The following is a 21,694-nucleotide window of genomic DNA, read 5'->3' as shown; positions in this document are numbered from 1 at the left end:
TGCCGGGGGGCCCGCACTTGGAGCAAGAGGGTCTCCCTACTGCTTAGTGACCTGGGTCCTCACATGGTGTGTGCCTGGGGCACGCCTCCCTTCCCACCCACCCTCACCCCATCCTTGGGGCCCCTTGGCTCCAGGCTTAGTGTGGGCCCCCAGGGTGCTCTCCAGAAGGCCCAGGGCTCAGCCCTTGTGGTGGTGAGAGCTGCCGCATGGCCCTTGGCGGGGTGTGTAATCAGGATGCTGTGGCCCTTCTGGCCTCCCCCCAACCCGAGCTCTTTCCCAAGTTGGCTGAGGCCACCCCCTCAATCTGGCGCCTCCCTACTGGTTAAGGACTCAGAGTGGGGTTGGGAGTGGGGGTCTTCTTTGGCCGTGTTTGATGCAAGAGGAGGCAGATGGCTCTGGGCTCCCTTCTGCTTGGCTCCTGCCGGCTATCTCTCCGGACAGCTCCAAGCAAGGGGCTTCCTGCGGACCTCACCTCTCCTGGCTCTGGCTGGTGCTACCAATCTCTCTTGATCTTGGCCCTGGGGCCCTACTCTCAGGAGAGGGCCCAGGTGTCCCCCTGAGGATGCTGAGGACTTTGAGCTTGTGCGGGGGCTCTCTCTTCTATGATGGCCATAGGCCGACAGGCCGGGTTGCCAGACTCAAAAGGAGAAAGCTGTTGCTTTAAGTGGCAACGGGATTCACCACAATTTCCCGGCCCCTTTATCTACCCCTGCTCACTGTTTTCTTGGTGCCCTGGCTCCAGACAGTCTCACCTGTGCTGTTTCAAGACTAGGGGTGGCCACAGGAGACCCACATGCTCTCTTGAAACCTTGGTCCCGCCTGAGCTAGCTTCTGCCCTTCAGTCGGCCTGGGGCTCCACTTGGTGGCCCGTGGAACTCTCTAGTTACAGGTGGTCATGGGTCGTAGGCCCTGCGGTCATCCTACACGAGGTCCACCTGTCGAAGTCCTCCTCTTAGTAGAGAGGCTGCCTGCCCTGTCCTGTCGCCTGGGCCAGCCGGGGCTTTCTTTCAGGAGGATGGAAGCCCTGTCCTCAGTGCCCACTTTGGCGGCTCTAAGGGGACACCCCGGGCAGTCTCCTAATGGAAGGTCATCGGGCCTCCACACTCCGCCTGAAAGATGGGGGCCAAAGCATGCACGCACGCGCCTGCATACACACGTACACACGTGGTGTGGGCTCATGCTAATGTGCATAGGTGTGAGCACACGTGCTCATGCACTGCCCACCCATGCAGACGCGGGTATGCACATGTGCACACCTTTCCATGCTCCCTCGCAGGTACACGTGCTCATAGCGCTTGCATGCACCTGTGCACACTGCACGTGTCCACACGTTCCCGTGTGAAGGTACACACACACACACGCACACAGACGGAGTGATGCAGTAATCGTCAGGCTTCAAGGAGGTACTCCAACTCCGGCTAGCAGGTGCAGAATGTCATGCTCAGGGTTTCTTGGAAACTCTTATTTTAGCCTCTTCCCCTTCCTTGAACCAGTGCTGGGTCCGCTTCTGAACTTACCCTTCGCTGTCCCCTCTCCCTTGTATTGCCCTCTGCAAGCCTCCCTGCCCCATCTCGGCTGCTGCTTTCAGCGTATCACAGACTTACAAAGCAGAGAAGCCATCCCCATTTGGGGAGGCTTGGGCCTGTACCCTGGGCAGTCTCAGGCAGCTTTTGCTCTTGGCTTTGGGCCACTGCACCCTTACTCTGCCATGGCCACTGAGGTGCCAGGTGCCTCAACTCTCCTCGTCACATCCATGGACCCGTAGGATTACCTAGCCAGGTCCTAGTAAGAGCCACAAGAGGACAGCCATGCTCTCTTTTCAGAAGAGGAAAGGGAAGTGAGAAAGGTCGGGTGGGCCACCCACTGTCACACAGCAGAGGCAGCAGGGCCAGCGCTGGACCTCTCCACACCCATCTACAGCTGTAATGAGAATCAAACCATGAGGTTCAGAGTTCTCACAGGTTCTGGAGGACGGTGGGTGCATGTGCAGCGTGTCATCTGTAAGCGGCCACGACACACCTGCGTTGAGGTCTAAATGTCTCTCGTCTGATTCTCTTACCTAGAAGCAATGGCTGATCAGAAAAACTCTGCGCTGTACACACTGCTGGGTGGTAGGTACAGACCGTGTGGCTATTACCGTTTGAGCAGCTTCCGGTGGTGGCTCTGCTGTGATTTCGTACTAACCTCTAACAACGTGGAAACGCTGGCTATGCAGATGTACCTCACGCGTGATGTCTGACCCAGCAGTTGACCTTTTAATGGGTTGCATCTGGGGGGAAGTGTTCAGTTCTTTGGGGGATGCAGAGGACTGTTCTGCCCCACACTGCCGCTCTGATGGAGGGAATCAAGGCCCAGCTGCGCACACTGCCCTCCCCCTCCGTGTCCACGCTGCACAGAGCGAGACTCCTTGGGCCCCAGAGCAGCCCGGGAGTTAGCTGGTTATTAGCAGGAAGGGTCAGCAGATGAGCGCTGGAGGAAGTCCTGCTCAAGGCGGTCTTTATGAAAACACAAGGCACAACTCTTGTTCTCTTGGCTGCTTAAGGTAGGAAGCAGCCAGGCATGGATGTCCAAGTTGTGTTGTTCTGTTGTTCTTGTTTTTTAAGAAAACAAAATCTAACAGTTTGAAAGTGAGGGAATAGATTGTGCTTCTCTGCTCTTCTCACTTAACCTGGTCTTTTCCCGCGTGGAGAGGCCCCGTGCCAGCCTGCCGTGGTGGCCGTCACCACCTGGGGATTGCCACGTGATCAAACTCAAGGGCCTGCCCGGCATGCAGAGGGAGCTGCGGCCACAGCGTGGCTGAGTGGGGACAAGGCAAAGTGGGTACCCTGCTGCCGGGGGCCCCCCACAACTCTGGTGATGGAGCTGTGATCCCATAGAGATCCCACGTGGATGGTCCAGACTGCCTGGTGGTAACAGGTTTTTTTTCCCGTAGTCTCTAGAACCCTGCCAGGTCTCTGCGCCTGGAGGTGGCTCTGATATGTGAGGCCACTAGAATCCAGGAAGGCTTAGTCCACGTTTCTGGACGTTGGAGCCAGGGCCTGGGTTTATGTTCTGGCTCTGTCACCATCTCCTTGAAGGGCTCTAGGCAAGTGTCTCAACCTCATCAAGCTCGGTTTCCCTGACTGAACATGGGACCAACTCTGGCTTAGCAGGTGGGCGTGTGGGCAAGGTGCCTCGCACAGTGATTACTCGTGGTGTGATGTGTGTGACATGTGTCTGCATCCCGTCCCCAGGGTACCGGGACCAGGACACGGGTCCTCCTTCCACAAGCTTCTTTCCCAGGGGCAGACAGAGGCTGGGTCTGAGGCAGCCATATGCATGCAAGGGAGTCACCAACGGACCCTTTTCCCCACGAGGTTGCAGTTTGGCATAAATCTTTGCAGTTGAAAAAGTCAGAGATGGGTAGTTGAACTTCAAAGAGAGCTCCAGGGCCCTCGCTGGTGAAGCTCAGCTGTGGTCGCTTGTCCGGGACCAAATGCACGTTTGGGTCTGAGTCATGCATGGTTTTTAGGTACCACCTCTGGTACGCTACAGCTTGCAGTTTTCACATTCTGTGGGAGCTGTTTTTGTTTGTTTTTGAAAACGTGACTGAGGTTTACTTGACATGCGATAAACTCCCGTGTGTAAGCGTCAGCACGTGCGGTCACGGCGGGGGACCCTTCCCCCGGGAGCCTCAGCGAGGTTCCCTGTTGAATGAGTTCTGGCGTCGTGCGTGTTTGACTAGAGCAGCCCACGGCTGGCCGTCTGTTTTTAGTGCTAAACATGGAGTTCTCTCTTGACCCGAGCCGGAAAGCGTACCCTCAGGGACCGTCAAGAACCCCCATCTGGGGGCACACCCTGAGCTTCAGTGTCCGCACTGCGTCCTCTGTGCTCAGAGCTCTTTTCTAGAAAGGTCTGTCAAGGTATTCGGTCACCAGCAGGTGCCTGTTTGGGGTAGAGAGAATTGGTTTCTTTCAGGCAGATGCAAAACAGACCCCACTCACAGCCTCCGAAACCTGTCAGTTAAAGCTGGCACTCGCACACCTCCCCCAGGTAAACAATGGTGTATTTTCTGCAACGGATCAGAGACCGAGATCAGTCAGAACTCACCGCTAAAGAGTTTCTAGGTAAAAGTTGTTGATTTGCAAAGGGAGAAACAGATTTTTTTTAAGGGCAGGAAATGGCTGTGTGGGTGTCAGTGATTGGGCCTCCGCACCCCGGCGACAGATAGCGGGATCCTGCGCCCGGCCCCACCCTTGCCACTTCCTGCAAGTGCAGCCCTGGTTCAGGCCCTGCAGCGCCTGGGTGACACCAGCCAGCGGGCCTTCACCGCTAACCAGCCAGTCACCTTTAACCTCTCCGCAATTTATTACCCTTTTATTACTGCTAATGACCTTTTCACCTCCAGAATAAAGCTGTGTACGTGCCTGGGGTGTCTTTTTTGCCCCCTGCCGCCTCCCCTCAATTCTTCCAACGAACACAGGAAAATGAGATAGCACTTAATCTGTGTCCTGTTTGAGTCGAATGGTTTTCAGAAAACAAGAAGTCCTGTCTCCCCTAGAACGTGAGTCCCCTCCCACACCCGTGTGTGGACGCGCGCAGGGTGACTGTGGCTTCTTGCTTCGGGCAGTTTGCTGGCTGCCGCCCACCCGCAGACCAGCACGCTCGCCGGCTGCTCAGCCTGCCCGTCGTAGGGGAGCCGCCCCGTGGGACTTGGGCGCGGAGGGAGCCCCACGTCCCCCCGCGGCTCCAGCCCGTGTTCACGCTCGGCTCTCCCCGTGCTCTGAAGGGCCAGGCTGAGGGTGAGACCGGGGTGGCCATCGTTCGCCTGTATGGGTCCCGACCTCTTGTCTGTTGCTCAAGATCCACTTTTAAAATGGCTTCTCCAGTTGAGCCGTGCGGTTAGCACCTCAGCCTTGAACTTAACTACTTTAATTCCGTTCCCACGATGATTTCAAAGAGATAATTCGGTGGGTACATGCGAAGTTCTAGAATGGGACAGGAGCAGTTCACCGCCATCTCAAGAAGCCTGGAAAATCCCGGTAACTTGCTGGCCAGCCAGGGTCGGGGTGGTCCAGCAGAGTCCCGGGTGCCCAGCCTGGTGGAGCCCTCCTTTCCCGCCCGCTGCCCCCGCCAGCTGGGGGGCGGGGGGTTGGGTCTGTGTCAGGCCTGGAGGTGACGCCCTGGCAGCGCGAGCTCGCCGCCAGCCCCGCTCCCAGCAGAGGGAGAAACGCCCCTTTCCTCGCAGCCTCTTCCTTGTGAAATGCCTGGAGACAGACTGTTCTTTGGGGTACATTTCTGCTCCGCGAAGTCGGCTGAGTTTGAAAATAGAAGCATTTGCCTATCTTAGCACACGCCCACCCTCCTGCACCCAGGAGGGAAGATTGAGTGGGAGTTCAGTGACACAGTTGTCACCTGTTCAGTGGCTTAGGGTCCTGGAGCAGAGGAATCAGAGCTCAGCCAGCCAGGCTCCTGGGGGACTGTGGGGCCTCAGGGTGGGGTGCAGCCTCGGAGAGCCTCGACCTCCCTCCCCCATCCTGCATCTGAGCATAGGTATGAACAGACAGGAGCCGCCGCCCTGCGCCTGGCCCCAGCCCCTCCCTAGCCATCTTGAGTGTGCCTCTCGTACCTGCTGCCACACCTCCCCCAACCCCTTGGTTCCACCTTAGCAAGGTGAGGGAGCCTAGGAAGATGTGCCCAGCGTGGCCTCTGCTTTTCCACGGTCCCTCATCCCCTCATTTCTCCGATTCAGAGGACCCCAGTCCGCCCCTCTCCCTCTGCCATTGTCAGCTGAAGAACAGCACGGGCACATGCATGGGATTGATGTGTGGGGCGGCGGGGGCGGTGGGGGGCAATCTGGCCGTACAGAGAGCAAGAGTGGGGGGACCCCCCATTTTGCAGCAGGCTCTCCTGACTCCTTCCAGGCTGCCCCCACAACAGGAGGGAGCTCCTGGCAGGCCCTGCAGCTCCCGTGCATGCACACCTCCTGACCATCTTTCTGACCCGCCGCGTGACACTCTGGTGATTTTGTTAAATGTGGGTACGACACCTTTGTGCCAGTGCAGAGGTAGCGCTTTGGCAGCCTTGGAGCTCCTCTGTAGGGAGGAACAAAGGCTGGGCCACCGTGGTCCTGTGGCTCAGACCCAGGGCGCCCCCCATTTGGCTGCTGTGTAGCTACGAGTGTCTCCCTGTCCCCCGAGGGTGCGCTGAGCCCCTGGGTTGGGGACGGTTCGGGTCAGCACGCAGGGCTGCTCCAGCAGTGTGTTGAAGGCAAAAATCAAAGAACAAATGTGATTTTTGAAAAAGCAGAACTGTGAGACCTGCAGTTCATATTGTTTTTGTTGTAAAGACCGATTTGGGATTTGTAAATTCATTTGTAAGTCTCGAACTCCCCTCCCTGTTTTTGCTCAGCACTAAAGGAGCCTTTTGTTGAAACTTCTCAAATGATATTTCTCACTCCCAGTGGTTTGTCTTTTGAGGACCCAAAAACTGTGGCTACTTTTCTTCCCCTTTTTCTCCTCTCTCTCGTAATGGTGGGTTGACCCCACCACATCCATGGGGCTCATCACCCAGCTTGCTTCCATGGCCTTTGACCACCTTAGACACCGCAGAGGCTGAAAAACATACCAGTGGTGGAGATACCTGGTGGATAATAGTAAATATTTGTTCAGCTTTTCTCAACAATTCGGTACCAAACCTCATCCTGTTCCCTTCAATGCATTAACAGATTTTCTTAAAATTCAGTAAATATTTTTAGTGGAAAATCTCAATGCTGTGATGGTGGGGACCTCAGATTTTATCTGCCGGGGCTGTGCTACTTGGCACGGCTTTGATCTGCCGGGTTTGCCTCCCCTCACATGTGCATCAGCGAGAGCAAGCAGGGCTGGCATCTGCAGGACTCCTCGCTTGCAAGCCTTTAGATGGTCCCGCGCATCACATTTTGAGAAATTAGGTCCCCTCGCTCGCCTTCCGTATCCCACCGTAGGCGGGAGCCGGAGGGAAACACCGATACACGGTGAAAAGCAGTCTCTTTCAGTAAAAGAATCCCAAGTGATTGTGAATTTGGAAGGTTGTGCTCTGGACAGCCTGCTCGCTCTCTTTCTCCCCATGCCCCCCCCCCCAACCCCGACTTAAGCTTTTCTGCCGAGTTCAGGGGCGGGCAGTGGGGTGGGAAGAGAGAAGCCAAGGAAACAGGGAGTGCCCCCTCCCCAGCCGCGGTTCTCCCGTGTGGTGTGACAGTCAGAAGGCTGGCAGTCGTGTGGGGGTCCGTGCTGTGGAGGTTGAGCGGCAGCTGCGTGGGTGTCCCCTGTTGTGTAAGGCGAGTGACAGCTGCGTGGGTGTCCCCTGTTGGGATAAATGGCAGTTGTGCGAGGGGGAACGTCCTGTGTTGTGTAGGGTAACAGCTAAGGTGGGGCAGCTGTCCTGACCACAAGCCCTTTGTTTTCTATTTTTTTTTGTTGTGTTTTGTTGTTTTCGTATTTATCTCTCATCTACAGAAAGGTAGTTGGATTTTTCAGCTTTGGTCCTAAATTTTATAAATAGAACCCAGCAAGTGTCCAGTTGGGATGAAAACAAACTCACGCTTGGGTGTATTTTTGATACCTTCACCCATCAGATTTATTGATACCCTAAGTCACCCAGAACCTCTTCATCGCCTCCTAAGTAAGACTTTCGGACAAGAGGATCTACCTTCTCTCAGAGTTTTGAGTGCTCACGGTCTTTCAAGCGTTCATTCCATCATTTTTCCCATGGGCAGGCCGGGCTCTCGGGGACCCTTCCTGGGCAGCGGTTTCCTGAAAAGCGTGTTGGGAAAGGCGCAGCGAGGAGGGAACTCTGCTGCCAGAGACTCGCTCAGGAGCACCTGCCTGGGGCCCCGGGGGGCACAGGGGGCATGCGCGGCCTCGAAAAGTTAAATAGGAGACTTAAAGAAATTTCTACCTGGGTGGGGCCGGCCACTGAGTTTTTTTTGTTGTTGTTGTGTTTTTTTTTTTTTTTTTTTTTTTAACAGCACACACTGTGGTAAACCATTGGGTTCATATTGTTTTTGCTAAAGGCAGTCCTGTGTGCGGTTTCGGTGCACCGCTTGGGTAACTGTTGAAACTGCTGCGGTTTGAAATAAGCCCTATTTTGCCTTTTCTTCAATCTTGCATTCCTCTCCCCTGTTACTGAGGACTCCTGTGAATATTGGAGAGTCACCGTGGGCAGCTGGCCAGCAGCTTCCAGCCCCCAGCGGGTCGTCACTCTCCACCTTCGTGCTGCCGAGGGGTCGGGGGGGCGCCCCGCGCCTGCCGACATCTAGGAACCGTGGTGCGTGTCGGGAATCACCCCCCGAAGCTCTTAGAGCAGTTTTTTAAAAACCAGTTAGTGCTGCCTTCTCCAAAACATGCCACAGGCAACATCTTTCCTTACTCATGGTACCTGGAGCCACGAAAAGGCACAAAATGGCAGTGAGTTTGCTCAGGGCCCCGGAGGCAGCTGAAAACGACTTTGTCATGTTTAAGGTACACCTCAGAAAATCGGAAAAATGATTAAGGCGTTAGCAGAAGTGGTTATGTAAAAGCAGGAACTACACCCAGAATGTTTTAAAAGTGCAGCTGCTAAAAATAAATGGGGATGCGGGGTAGGAAGTTTGGACCGAGGGCAGGCGTGGTGTGCGTTTCTTGGCAGAAAGCCTCTGGTCACCAGTACCGTGTCAGGCCAAGCCAGGGATGCCACCGATTTTGCACGCGTCAGGTCCAGTAATTCGGCCTCTGTGCCAAAGCGCAAAAACACAACTGAGAAAAAAACTGTTCTGTTTCTTTTTTTCCCCCTCTGAAATCAAGAGCAGTTGATGTGCCCTGGTTTCATATTAACACAGTCATGATTTCTGAATAATAACGGTTTCAGCAACGGAGCAAGACCAGGCCCCAGCAGTTTTGATGTGAACGATGCTTTTCATCTCCCCGATCGCCTCTTGGCTTGTCAGAAACCTCAGCTTGAAATCCTGGCAGGGCTGGATTCTGAACCACTACCCCCAAAAGCAATTTAAAAACCACAACAAACCCAAACCAGGGTGGGGAGATGTTCCCGATTTAAAAGAAGGGAAGAGCACAGAAGTGGGCAATAACTTTGAACAATTGGACTGTTGCGCTCGCCTTTGGGGCTGGACTAGGGACCCCTTTATACCTGCGCTCTGGACCGGACCCTGCAAGAAATGATCTGAGAAATCGAGCAGCTGTCCACCTGGACTTACTGCTGAACCAGGAGCTGTGCCATGCCCTGAGATTTTCAGTCCGTCCCCAGCAACTCTACTTTTTCCTGTATTTGAATTTTGCTGTTCGGTCTGTTGTCATTTTAGTTTTTAATTAAAAAAAAAAACAAAAAAAACGAGCCCAAGAGTGCACCAGTGAATATTGCTCTTTCTTGCAAAGGAGGGATGCCTCCTTACCAGATGCCTTACTCTTTCCTAGCTCACCAGAGGGGTTCCCCGAAAGGGCCTCAGTCCCTTGGGACAGTCCTGTGGCTCTCGTACGGCAGCACCCAGCCCACGAGGACCCCCCGCTCCCCATCAGGGACAGGGAGTGGTATTTACTTGTACCAGTTGTTGAGCCTTGCCTGCGAGAAACTGACCCTCACGTGTGCTGGAGGCCAGAGCGGGAAGGGCCGGTGCCATGGGAGGTGGACAAGGCAGTGGGGAGCCCTGCAGGGGAGGAGTGAGCCCTGGGGGCGGGTCTGCCAGGGGAAGGGCGAGGCTGTGCCAGGCTGGACAGTGTGGGTGGTCAGAACAGTGGAAGTGGCCATGGGAAGGAGGCTGGGGTGGCCAGGCCACAAGGACCCTGCAGGCTGAGGTCAGCTTACCTTCCCATGCAACCTGAGCCTGTGTCCCCCACGGCACCCCTGCCCGTGGCCTTGAGGGTCCTTGCACATACTGGCTAAGTGTGCAGATGAGGGCCAGTCATCCCAGGCCCTGGAAAGGCTATGGGTGCTCCAGGAGCCCCCGGAGCGGGCTTCACTTGGGAGCACGTGTGTCTACCTGCGATCAGGCCTTGGATGGTGCCGCCACGTGGGGTGTGGAAGGCGAGGTGGAGTTGGCCTCCTGGCATACTCCATGGGGGGCCTCTTCTGGGGCTGTGCCTCCTCTCTTGGGGGTGGCACCTGGCACGTGGCGCTGCTTCACCGTGGAGAGGGAGGGTACAGAGGGGGGTTTGAGGAGGTGGGATGGGCAGGTGCCTGCAAAGCGGTCCAGGGGGAAGGCACCCTCGTCCGGAGGCTGTAAGTGCCACCGTGCTGCTCACGGGGCTTCTGAGTGGCTCTGTCAGAGCAAAGAGCTGCAGTCAGGGGTCCTCAGTTTCCTTGTGGGGGCCCAGGGGCTCCTCCCTGGGGCCTGGAGCGTCCTTCTGTCTCCCAGAAGGGCCTGGTCACCGGGCAGTAGAATGTGATGTGCTCACTGCCTGGCAGGTGCCTGAGCTGAGCACCCGCTCACGGCATGAGCATGTGAGGGGTTTCTGGGAAAGGCCAGAGTCCCTCTTTGTGCCCCTGCAGGCCTTACGTGTTCCTGGCTGCTCAGCTCTGCTGTCGTGGCATGAAAGCCGCCACAGAGGGCACACGAGTGAGTTGGCCCAGCTCACGGGCATTCACGAAAGCGAGCAGCCCCGTGGTGGGTCGACCCCTCCACTCGGTGACTGCCCTGGTAGCTACGCAGGGCGGCCTTCTCCTGACCCTGTGCGAGCGAGCCTGGGCTGCCGAGCGACACCCCAGGCTGGGCGGTGTAAACAACAGAAGTGTATCCTTGTCTCGGCTCTGGGGGCTGGAGGTGCAAGATCGGGGTGTTAGCAGGGCTGCTTCCTTCCGGGGCCTCTGTCCTTGGCTGGTGGTGGGCCATCTCTTTGTGTCTTCACATCCTTTCTCTGTGCGAGTCTGTGTCCTGGCCGCCGCCTCTTATAAAATCACCGGTCTTACTGGACTAGGGCCCAGCCGCAGGACATCATTTTGTCTCACCTGCCATTTCAAAGACCCCGTATCCAGACACAGTCACCTTCTGAGGTGCTCGGGGTGAAGACGACATCATGCATTTGTGGGGGAGGCAGTTCAACCTGTAACAACCCCTTGTCGTGGATTAGGAAACTGAGTCAGAGAACAAGGTGGGGGCGGGGTTGCTGTGCTGCTCCCGGTTTTCCGGGGGTGGATCTGGCCTGCCCCAGGGCTGGGCTGGAAGAGTTGAACACAGACGCCAGGGAGACAGGAGTGCATCCTGGGCAGAAGAACCAGCCAGAAAAAAACCCTGAGTTGGGGGGTTTCCCAGGGAAGGAGGTGCCACTTGGGCCCTGGAGGGCTGGCGGGGGGTGAAGTTGGGAAGAGTTTGGCGTGGGTTGCGGGGCCTTTGGGAGGCACCACAAGATGGGGGAAGCATGGGCCCGAGGCAGGGCTGGGCGCGGGGGAGCTTGCACGGTGGAAAGCTTTGTTCAGCAGGGAGTTTAAGATTTCGGTTCTGTGCTTGGCAGGGGGGGGACACAGCCGTGGACAGTGGGCCCCCAGCCTCACAGAGCTTACATTCGAGTGAGAGCAAAAATACTCATGTGACCTAAGGACAGAATGTCACACGGGCTGCAGAGCAGCAGATAGGGAGGCATCTCAGCCAGAAGTGGGGAGGGGCGCCCTCTGAGTGTGCGGCACCCACAGAGGAAGGGCCCCCTAAGCCTGAGAACAGCAGGCGCAAAAGGCCTGAGCTGGGCAGGGCAGAAGGCGGCCGGGTGCGGGTGCAGGGGGTGGGTGGAGGAGGTTGGTGGGTATTCCTAGGGTAGCCTCGAGCCTTTGGGAGATCTAAGCAGCGTGGGGATCAGCTCTGTGTTAAAAAAGCCACTTTGCTGGGTGGGGATGGCCTGTGGGGCAGGAAGCCGAGACGGGGAGCAGCTGTTGTGGGGAGCCGGTTCCCAGGGACCCAGGAGAGATGAGGGCCGCTTGCTCGGGACAGGGGCTGCAGAGAGAAATATGGTGTCTTGAGGTGGTGTGAGGCCTGTGGACTGGAGCACCCTGGCCCCATGCCCATTCTTCCTGCTTGGGGTGCCCCTGGGGTATGCCTGGTCCCCCATTGTTCTTAGGTGGACAGCCTGGAGTTTGCAAGCTGCTGGGCTGGCCTCCTCACCTGACAGCTGTCTCCTCTGCCCACAGTTCTGGGGGCCAGGGAGGCCTTGATTCATCTGTTGGCGCATCCCTCTGGCCAGGGAGTAGGCTGGCTGTGCATGGTGGCCTTGGCGGGGGGGGGGGGGCAGGTTTTCAGGGCGTGGGGAAAAAGCCAGAGAAGGTGGGGCAGGCCCCCAGAGCACCCTGCTCTCTGCAGCCGGGGGGGGGGGGGCGGGGGGTGTGCTGAGGTCCAGGACAGGGAGGCGGTGGGAGAGCTAACATCAGGGAGGATGGCGTGGGGAGGAGCATTTGGTGCTGGACGGACAGCTTGAAGGAGGTCTGGGCTCTGTCATGGATAGGGGAGGAAGTACCCGCGCTAGAGACTCGACCAGTACAGAAAGTGGGGGGGGGGCACCCCCCCAGGCCTTCACTTTGACAAGTCAGTTGCTGTGAGAGAGAGAAGTCCTAATTCCTGTTGCATGGTGGACTCGGCACTACCCTTCTGGGGAATAGTCCTGTGACCCGTGTCAATGAGGCACATCCGTGGGCTTCGGCAAAGGCTTTCCATGGGGGACCCTTCTAACTCATAGGGTCCACCCACCATTGGGCCCCAGGTCTGCCTGGGAATCAATTTGCGGTCCCAGGGAGAGACAGACCTCTGCTCCAGCCTGCCTCTCCTCCCTCCTCCCGTCCCTGCGAGTCCTGCTGGTACTGCCTGGGGCAGGCAGTGTGACGGAGAAGGCAGCACCCACTGTGATGTGGGATGCCAGGGCAGCCTCGGGGTGGGGCACAGAGCGTGCTGCCCCCTGGGTCTGCGCATCCATCAGCCACCTGATCTGACCCCTGCCTCTTCGTTCCCACTTCACACACAGGAAACTGAGGCCAGCTGGGGCTGAGGGACTTGTCCTTGTTGAGGTCTTGGAGCTGAAAGAAGCAGAGGCAGGCTGTGGCCCCAGAGCTCTTAGGGACAGCTGGGGCCCCATAGAAACATGGCATCAGAAAGGATGCTTTTAAGAGCTAGGCGTGGAGATGGATGGGCAGGTCCTCTCTCTAGCTAGCAGGTAGGGTGGCAGAGGCTGCCTGGGTGAGGAGGGCAGGTGTCCCAGGCTCAAGTGCCACATGGGGGCACTGGAGGTGCCACTCGGGGCTGGGGGCATTTTCTGGATGTGCAGCTAAATGTCCAGGGTTGTGTGTGGAATGTGGGTTCTTGGTGCACATCAGTTTTGAAATTGCAAGAGTAAACATAAGCAGCCGGACTGACAAACTGGAATTATGTTAAGTACCCTCTAGTCTCAAAGCTGGGGCTTGGACACAAAGCTGCTTGGACTAAATTGAACATCTCACTCCTGGTGCCCCAACAGGCAAATGAGTGGCGTCAGGCAGGAACCTGGCCTACAAAACTGGCAGATCCTGAAGGCTTATCAAGTGTTGCCAGGCAGGCCTGGAGAGGCCCCTGATTCCTCGTGGAACATTCCAGCACACTGGCAGGACTTGTCAGGAAAAGCCACCTGCCCTCAGGCCTCAGCCCCAAGCATGGTCTCATGGCCAGGTTCCCTCTGATTCTGAACACATCTATCCCACATACATCCGGTTGAGATTGGCCTTGCTAGGACCCAGGCATCCCAGAGCCACCCTCTCAGCAAGAGCCTAGAAAGGCCCAAACCCCGTCCCTCGGAGCCACCAGCACCAAAGGACAGAAGCGGGAGCTAAGAACCGACGTAAAACCTCAGGACAGCAGAGGCCAAACCCTCACAACCAATGCTAACTCTGTTCCATACTGTGAAACTAATCCCCCCTTTTAATCGCAGATACTACCCCCCCCATTTTTTTTATTGTTAGAAGCTTGCAGTGTATTTTTCTGCTCAGCCATGACTTTTTTTTTTTTTAACTCAATGTGATAGTAAATGTGTTGCCACTAAAATGAGTCACTTTGAAACATGTCTGCATGTAAACTTGGTGAAGAGTACATTTTAGCTGTGTGGGGTGGGGCAGGGAGGGGCTTGTCAGAAGTGGTTTTCTTGTATCGCCCACAAACCTGTGAAGCCTCTGGGATAAGGTGAGAATAAAGCAAGATCCATCCAGGATTCCCCTGGGGTCTGTCCCACCAGCAGGCGGCATTCCAGCCATTTCCAAAGGAGGAGAGGGTGTCCCCGTGAGCTCTCGCCGGCCTCCTTAGTCAGGACTCTGTTCTGTCTGTGGTCAGTAACTTGTATTTCTTTTTCTTTTTTTCTTTTTCTCCCCTCCCCCCTTTTTTTTCTCCTAAACTTTCCAGGTAAAAGTACACCTGTAAGCCAGCTTGGTTCTGCAGACTTTCCCGAGCCCCCCGATCCATTCCAGCCACTCGGGGCTGACAGCAGTGACCCGTTCCAAAATAAAAAGGGGTTTGGGGACCCGTTTAGTGGAAAAGATCCATTTGCTCCCTCCTCTTCAGCTAAACCTTCTAAAGCCTCTTCCTTGGGCTTTGCAGACTTCACCTCTGTAAGTTGAGTTCCCTGTGCGCCACCCCTCCACCCTCCGCTTGCAGCTTCTTTGGGGTTCTTTTTTGTCTCTTTGAAACGGCACACCTGGCTTCTGTCTCCTGGTACCTCTACGCTATCCCTTGTGTTATTTATTCTGTACTGCTGCTTTCTGTAAGAAAAACAGTTTCTCAATAAAAAAAGAAAAAGAGCTGCAGTTTGGATACTCTGTGATCAGGCCATGCTTTCCTCCAGCAGGATGGCCGGATGTGCCCGTTTCTGTCCTTCCTGGTAGACTCTGTATTGTTTCTGTGGCCCGGAGGCCATGGTGTTCATGGATTTTTGGAAGCTGAGATGTCAAACGCTTCCGAAAGTACGCACACGAGATCGCAAAAGTCCCAGTAGGGTTTCACTGTCCCCAAAAGGGTCTTTGTGCAAGAGTTGTGACGGTCCCACCCCAGGGCATTTTGAGCAGCAGGTAAGGATTGAAGAACCCAGGCAGGGCTCGCAGAGGAAGAGCAGTTTGGTCTTTTAGAACTTACTTCAGTTCCCAGCTACGACGGGAAGAAATCCAGCCTAGAACAACCGCTCTGAAGGCCTTTCCCCTCGCCAAACCAAAACCCAAACCCAAACCTAAACCCTTGCGGAGCCATTTAGCAAAGCGGTGAAGTGCCTTTTCGGAAGCTAATCCTGGAATCTGGAAAGCCTGGCTGTTGTTTCTCAGTGTGCAAAAGAGATTCCGGATTACCAAGTGCTGTCACGTGGGGGTGTTTCCAGTACCTTCCTCGGTACCAAGAACCTTGTTCTCAGAGAGCTTCAGATGTTGTCTTCCCAGAATTGGTTTCACCGTCTGTGGCACACTGTTTTTACTGTTTCCTGGTTCGGTGCGAGATGCATTGTTTAATAGACGCCCTGGCTCCTAGAATATCGGTCTTAAAACCAGCTCTGCCCTTTTGGTGCCCGGTGAGCGCCCGATTTGCTTCAGATCCACCTCATGCACGGCTGTCCTGCAGCTTCTGTGCCGTCACCCAAGACGCCGGCACGGTCCTGGCTCTTGGCGACCTGTAAATGTTTTACAACTGCAGTTAGCTCGATTTTGTTGACAGCCAGTGCACGCCGTGGATGTATCCAAATGGCGACAGTATTAATAAAAGCCAAAAACAAAACCCACTTTATCTACCGTTTCTTGAATAGTACTGCATTTGTGTTTTGGTGGAAACAAAAATATCCAGTGTCGATGAGAAAAAGAGAGCTATTCACGCAGGAATCAGGTACTCTGTTTTGGGTAGGGAAGGGGGGTAAGTAGATGTGATTGGGAATTTGGAGAAATGACTGTTCTCTTTCTGAAATGCATGATTCTGCTTCTGTGCCCCGCCCCACACCCCATGGCTGGTTGGGGGAGAATATTAAAAAACAAAAAACAAAACAAAAAAAACCCCTGAGGTATTAAGCTATCGTTTGGCCCAATATTTCTGGTCATTCCAGAAACACCCCCAGTATTGAATCATCCTTGTTTGCCGGTGGGGGATCAGGCTCTGCCCTGTTTGTTCTTTGTTTAAAATCACTTTTCCCGCTTCGGATGCCCCAGTTTTTCCGGAGAAAACACCTGACAGCGGGCTTTGGCCCCTCTGAGGGGATGGAGTGTGGGAGAGGCATGACACCTGACTGGCCTGGTTTGTCCCCTTTGGTCATACCATAGTCCAAAAATGGCCAGCCCGTCCCACCTCCGGGCACTCAGGATGCCTTTGCATTTTTGTGACATCCGGGGACCCAGTCCGTTGGCCAGGGGTTTCTGGTTCGCGGGACCTCGGAGGTTTGTGTTAACTCAGGACAGGCGGGAGTTGGGCCCTGCAGGCTGTGTATTTCCGTTTCCCCGAGGTACACGCTGGGAGGTCTCTTACTGCCCAGCGGATTGGCAGCGTGGCTCGTTCAGCGCAGACGGTTCTTGAGCATCACCAGGACATGCTGTCAGCCGCGCTGGACTTCAGGGAGGCCGATGGCACACACGTGGGCAGCCCCCCGCGGCGCCCCAGCTCTGCCCCCCCAGAAGCCTCTCACTGACGAGCCCCAAGTTTCCATCAATGGGTTACTTGTGCTTGTAGCCGTTCACAGGAAATGTCTCCGAGATTTCTTTAAAAACAAGACTTTCTGTCTCAGGCAAATGTGTTTATTAGGAAGTAGCCTTTATAGGGTAGCAAAACGGCTCTTTTTTCCGCAAGTCTGCATTAAGAGCAGAGCGACTCTCAGATGGGATGTGCCGCGCCGGGGGTCATCGGACCAGTTGGATGCGACCCTGACAGCAGCGTGAGTGAGCCCGCGGGAGGCGGCTGCAGGCGGCCCATGCGGGGCAGGGCGGGTGCTGTCGGACGCCTCAGGCCCCGGTGAGCAGTGGCCCCGGGTGCCTTCGTGTGCGCAGCCATCTGAGCCCCGAATTTCTGCCGAGAGGCTGCTGAAGGAAAACCGCTTGGCGTCCGCCCTGTGCCCGGGAGGTGCCTCGGGTGGTGGCATTCTGTGCCCCGCTGTCTCAGCTCCAGGACGGCACAGGGGTGAAGCAGGAGTCACCTGCCGCTCCTGGAGTGGCGGCTGCACCCACAGGCGCCCCAGGTTCTGGCCGTCACGGTGCATGCGGGTCGGAGGACCAGAGTGGCCTAGTCGAGGGGTCTCCACTGGGGCCAGGAGAGGCTCTTCTGCTGGTTGGAGCCCAGAGGGACCCGCAAGCAACCCTCTTCCTCCAGGTCCTCTCTCTCGGACACCGCGGGCCAGCCTGCTTCTCAAGTGCGCACAAACCCCAGACGGGATCCCGAAGCCGGCCCCAACCCAGTCTGCTCTGAAGGCATCTGGAATGTTCCTGTCAGCACATTTCATTTGAAAATGGGGACCCGTTGCACAGGAGGCTCTACAGGGACATCCCGAGACTCTGGGGCTGGGCGGGAATCGTGGTGCGGCCCTGTGGCCTCCGCTGATACTTGACCCCTCCTGGCCTGGCTTCCAGGCTGTGGCTGGGTCAGCCTGGCCATTACTTGTCATCCCCCACCTTCCCCTCCTCTGGGCTGACAGAGGGCGAGGTCCCTGTCCGCAGCACTGGGAAGCTGTTTCTGCCAGTATTTGTGGTTTTTTCCTTGTTTTTCTCCTGATGAGGTGTTGGAAAATTCCCCAGAGAGTGCGGGGGTGGAGGCTTTCTGTGATGGAAACAGGAGGGGTGGGGACCAGATTCCAGGGAGTCCTACCTGGAGACCCATCAGGCCCTGAACGGTTTTCTGGGTAGTTTCTCTAAGAAACTAGGACTCAGCCTTTCTTCCTGGGGATGGCTCTTTTTCATGCTGACCCTGTCCGTACCTGTCCCCACCAGACCCCCCAAGGCCTGGTGCAGGGAGGCCTCCTCTCCTGCCCCACCTCCTTCTCTAGGCCACATGTGGCTCCCTCCACGGCCCCCACCCCCACCACACCTGCACACAAGTCCCTGGCAGCCCCTCCCACCCCGGGCTCCGTTCTGGCAGTGCCAGGCTTGGGTACTCAGTGCCCCCGCACCCAGTGCCTCACTCTGAAGGTGCCCTGTTGCCCCAACTCTGCAGCTGTAGCTGGCTGCCCCTGCCCCCCTCCATCCAGACCCAGACCCAGAGAGAAGGTCCAGCATGTTGAGGGCCCAGGCTCTGCAGCCACCTCCCCGCTGTCCCCAGGCTTCCTCCTCCCCATCTGTCGGAGGAGCTCACCCTCCAGGTTGTCGCTCAGGCTCGGTACATGTGTGCCGAAGTAGCCATGAATCTCTGTCGTGCTTCCTTCCCCGGTGCTCCTGGTGGGGTCTGTTCGGGCCTCCACGAAGCCTGTGTCAGATCGGGATTGTCTGTATGTCTGCTCCCAAGGGGCGCCTTTCGGAGGGCCGGCCTGCGTCTTTCTTTGGTGTCCTCCTGTGCTTAGCAGAGAGCCGGCAGAGCCGGGGCCGAGAAGAGAGACACGAAGGGACCCGAGCCCATGGACAGGCTGCAGCTTTGCTCGGGGTAGGGGTGGGGGGGGCATGTGACTAAGGCCCGTGGGAGAACCAGAGACCCACACCTGGGGAAGAGCCTGTGAGATCTAGCTTTGCTGTGCTCTCTGTAGAAGCTAAGGTGCCTTGGATGGTTTGAAACCACCCATCTTGTTTACAAGTTTTCTCCTTTGTTTAAAAAATTGGTTTTTTTCAATTGGACCTTTTGGAAAAGGACGTCAAGAGCTCCTGGACGGATCGGCAGCGTAAATGCCAGGGCTCCTATAAATGCTCAAGTACGAGGTGGCTCCTAGAGGGCCCAGAGCTCCCCGGGCCGTGGCTGGGGTAGCGATGCCACATTTCAAGACTGTGTCGTCTGCACACATTTGAAACGCACCGCCATGAGCGTGCCACAACTCTCCAGTCCCAGCACCTCCCACCCGCTGGTGTCGTCGGCCTGTCGTCGAGGCCCGGGCCTTGTAGGTTTGCTGTTTGAGCTCGTCGGTGCAGCTGAGGGCTGCCGTGGAGCAGAGATCAGCGTCGTGCCCTGAAAGGAGGCGGGGCGGGGGCCCCTCCCTCACACCCCCTTGAAGCCTCAGAGACTCCGAGCTGGGGACGTGCGGGAACCCTCTGTGTCCCCAAATGGGTGCCTAGCAGTTGCCTGCTTTGGCTCCCTGCAGAGGGCTGAGCGGCTAGTTTCTCTGAGGTCCGAGGTGGTAGCTGGGGTCAGACTCAGCCCTGTTTCTCGGTGCATGTGACTGTGGGTCGGGACTGGGGCGTGCATGTCCCCTGCCCGCTCCCAACCAAGACACGGGCTCCTGCGTTTTCTGGTTTTCACGTGCACACCAGGCAGCGCACCCCCCCCCACCCAGCGCACCCCAGCATTGCATTTCCCTGCACCCCGACAGCACGCGATGGGCATCCTTGTGCCCGCCCCCCTCCCCCCTGCAAGCGACAGGTCGCAGCTCCTGGGCCAAGTAACCCACCTTCCATTTTCCTTTGCAGTTTGGCAATGAGGAGCAGCAGATGGCCTGGGCCAAGCGGGAGAGCGAGAAGGCTGAGCAGGAGAGGCTAGCACGGCTGCGGCGGCAGGAGCAGGAGGACCTGGAGCTCGCCATCGCGCTCAGCAAGGCTGACATGCCCGCCGCCTAGGCGCCCGGCCCAGGGCAGCCCCACCAGAGGAGAACACTCCAGCCTATCTGTGCACGCACATACACACGTACACACGCACGCACACAGACGCACACGTACACACGTGCACGCACAAACGCACGCACACGTACCCACATGCACGCACAAACACACGCACACGCATAAACGCACACACGATAAACACACACAAACACGCATGCATACGCGGAAACGCACGCACATGTACCCGCACGCACACACGCACATGTACACGCATGCACACATACACGCACGCACACGCATAAACACACGGGCACGCACACACACGCACATCCACATGCACACACGTGCGCGTGCGCTCACAGTGGTCCCCGTTCACCTTGTGACATGTCACAGCCACTGTTATGTCAAGGACTTGCTGGTCACAGGGCCTTGGGCTCTGGGGGCTCGCCCAGCGGGGAGGCCTGGACAGGGGCCGCTGCTGCAGATGCTGCTCTCCGCGGTGACGTCCCTGTCGGGTGACAGCGCCAGTTCTCACTCCGCCTGGAGCACAGGATGAGTCGGGGAAGTGCGGTGACTTCTTGCTTTTTGTCTCCTACCCGGGCGCACCCACACCCCCACCCGCCCCGACCTCCCTTCTGAGACAGACATCTGGGCGATGTATGCATTCGTTGTATAAAATTAAGTTTGAATGATTAATATAAAATATTTTACTACAAAACGATCTTTTTTCCCCCCTTTCATTTAAATACTATTTTCCTTGCATTAACATTCACATGGGTGTCAGGTGAACCAGCCCCCACAGTGGGCAGAAAACCAGGTGGAATATTCTTGTTTCAATCCTAAGCATTTGAGTGGCTTCTAGGGCCGCAGAGCCAATTTGGGAAGTTTCTAGGAGTCACCCTGGCACCCCAGGATGCAGAATGTTTCTGAAATGGTTGGTTGTAACCTCACTGTCACTAGAGCAGGTGGCCCTTTGTCAGGGCCCTGCAGTTTGAAGAAAGATTCCTGCACCATTCACTGAGGCCTGGTCTACATAGGGGGCGAGGCCTCCTATGAAACCCGCAGTCAGAACCGGGAGGAGGGAGAGTTTTCCACTAGGATGCAGCTGAATTCCCCTAGAACATTCCAGAAGCTTGGGCATAACTGTGGGGACAACCTCAGGAGTTGCCGAGGACATTGCAGATCTGCCCCCAGCTTTGTGTCTTACTGTCCCCAGGGAGACGGGACATCCCCAAGCCAACTCCTCTCCAATAGAGATGATAAATCTTTCGAATCCGAGCAGCCTGAGCACAGCCCCGGAACAGAAAGGCGGCAGAGAGCCTCCGACCCCCAGACCGGTTTGGAAGGGGATGAGACGGGGTCGCCAGGAGTGTTCCCCATCAGGATCCGCCTTGATGGGAGTCTCGGGACAGAGCCCCAGCCCCTTGTGGTGGGGCTGGATTCTGAGACCCTCCTTTGGGAAAGCTCTTCAGTGTTTGTTCTGTGCCTCTGGGCCAAGGTCTCTGGCTGCTCCCCTTCTGCAGCCAAGGCGGGCTGCTTGCCGCCACCCCCTGCATGCTGACTCCATGGGCTTCGTCGCAGCCAGGGAATCACCCTGAGACAGGCATTTACGAACTCGTTTTTACATTTTAATGAACTTTACGTTTTTAGACGCAGTTTCAGATTTGCGGGAAAAAAATCACAAAGATAATACAAGGGGGTTCCCACAAACCCCGCATAATTTCCCCTGTGTTTAACAGCTTAACGTTAATACGGTACGTTTGTTAGAATTCATGAACCAATATGGAGAAGTCATTATTAAAGGTCACCCTTTATTCAGTGTTTTTACCTTTTTTTGTCTCAGGACCCTGCTGTATATATAGTTGTCTCGCCTTCTTAGGCTCCTCTGGCCGGAGGTGGTTTCTCAGACTTGCTTGCTTTTTGCTGACCGTGACAGTGTGGAGGGGGCTGGGCAGGTGTCTCCCAGCATGGCCCTGGGTTTGGCTTGTCTGGCGTTTTCCTCCTGCTGGGACTTTGGGGTGACGGGTGGGGGCAGAGCACAGAGGTGACGTGGGTCCCCATCATC

The 21,694-nt window shown here is 56.4% G+C and overlaps 1 protein-coding gene across 11 annotated transcripts in view; it reads left to right on the top strand.

Moving 5' to 3' along the window:
* Positions 1-20,350, top strand: part of EPS15L1 (epidermal growth factor receptor pathway substrate 15 like 1) — a 95,619-nt gene extending 75,269 nt beyond the window's left edge. For 4 of the 11 annotated variants that reach the window (XM_073900923.1, XM_073900921.1, XM_073900922.1 and 1 more), the window contains 3 exons: positions 2,064-2,111; positions 14,351-14,556; positions 19,501-20,350. In XM_073900923.1, the coding sequence (XP_073757024.1) occupies positions 2,064-2,111; positions 14,351-14,556; positions 19,501-19,647 (401 nt within the window). In that variant the 3' untranslated portion in view covers positions 19,648-20,350. Of the gene's footprint in view, positions 1-2,063; positions 2,112-14,350; positions 14,557-19,500 lie in introns of those variants that run through there. The other 7 variants (XM_025884750.2, XM_025884751.2, XM_025884755.2 and 4 more) reach the window with 5 other exon arrangements.
* Positions 20,351-21,694: the final 1,344 nt, after the last annotated feature.

This window comes from Callorhinus ursinus, unplaced genomic scaffold (assembly GCF_003265705.2).
Source record: "Callorhinus ursinus isolate GAN/ISIS: 27379988/994484 unplaced genomic scaffold, GSC_fseal_2.0 scaffold15, whole genome shotgun sequence".
In the NCBI taxonomy this organism is placed as follows: domain Eukaryota; kingdom Metazoa; phylum Chordata; class Mammalia; order Carnivora; family Otariidae; genus Callorhinus; species Callorhinus ursinus.
Note: the sequence above shows the minus strand (reverse complement) of the source record. Positions and strands in the feature narration are given on the sequence as shown.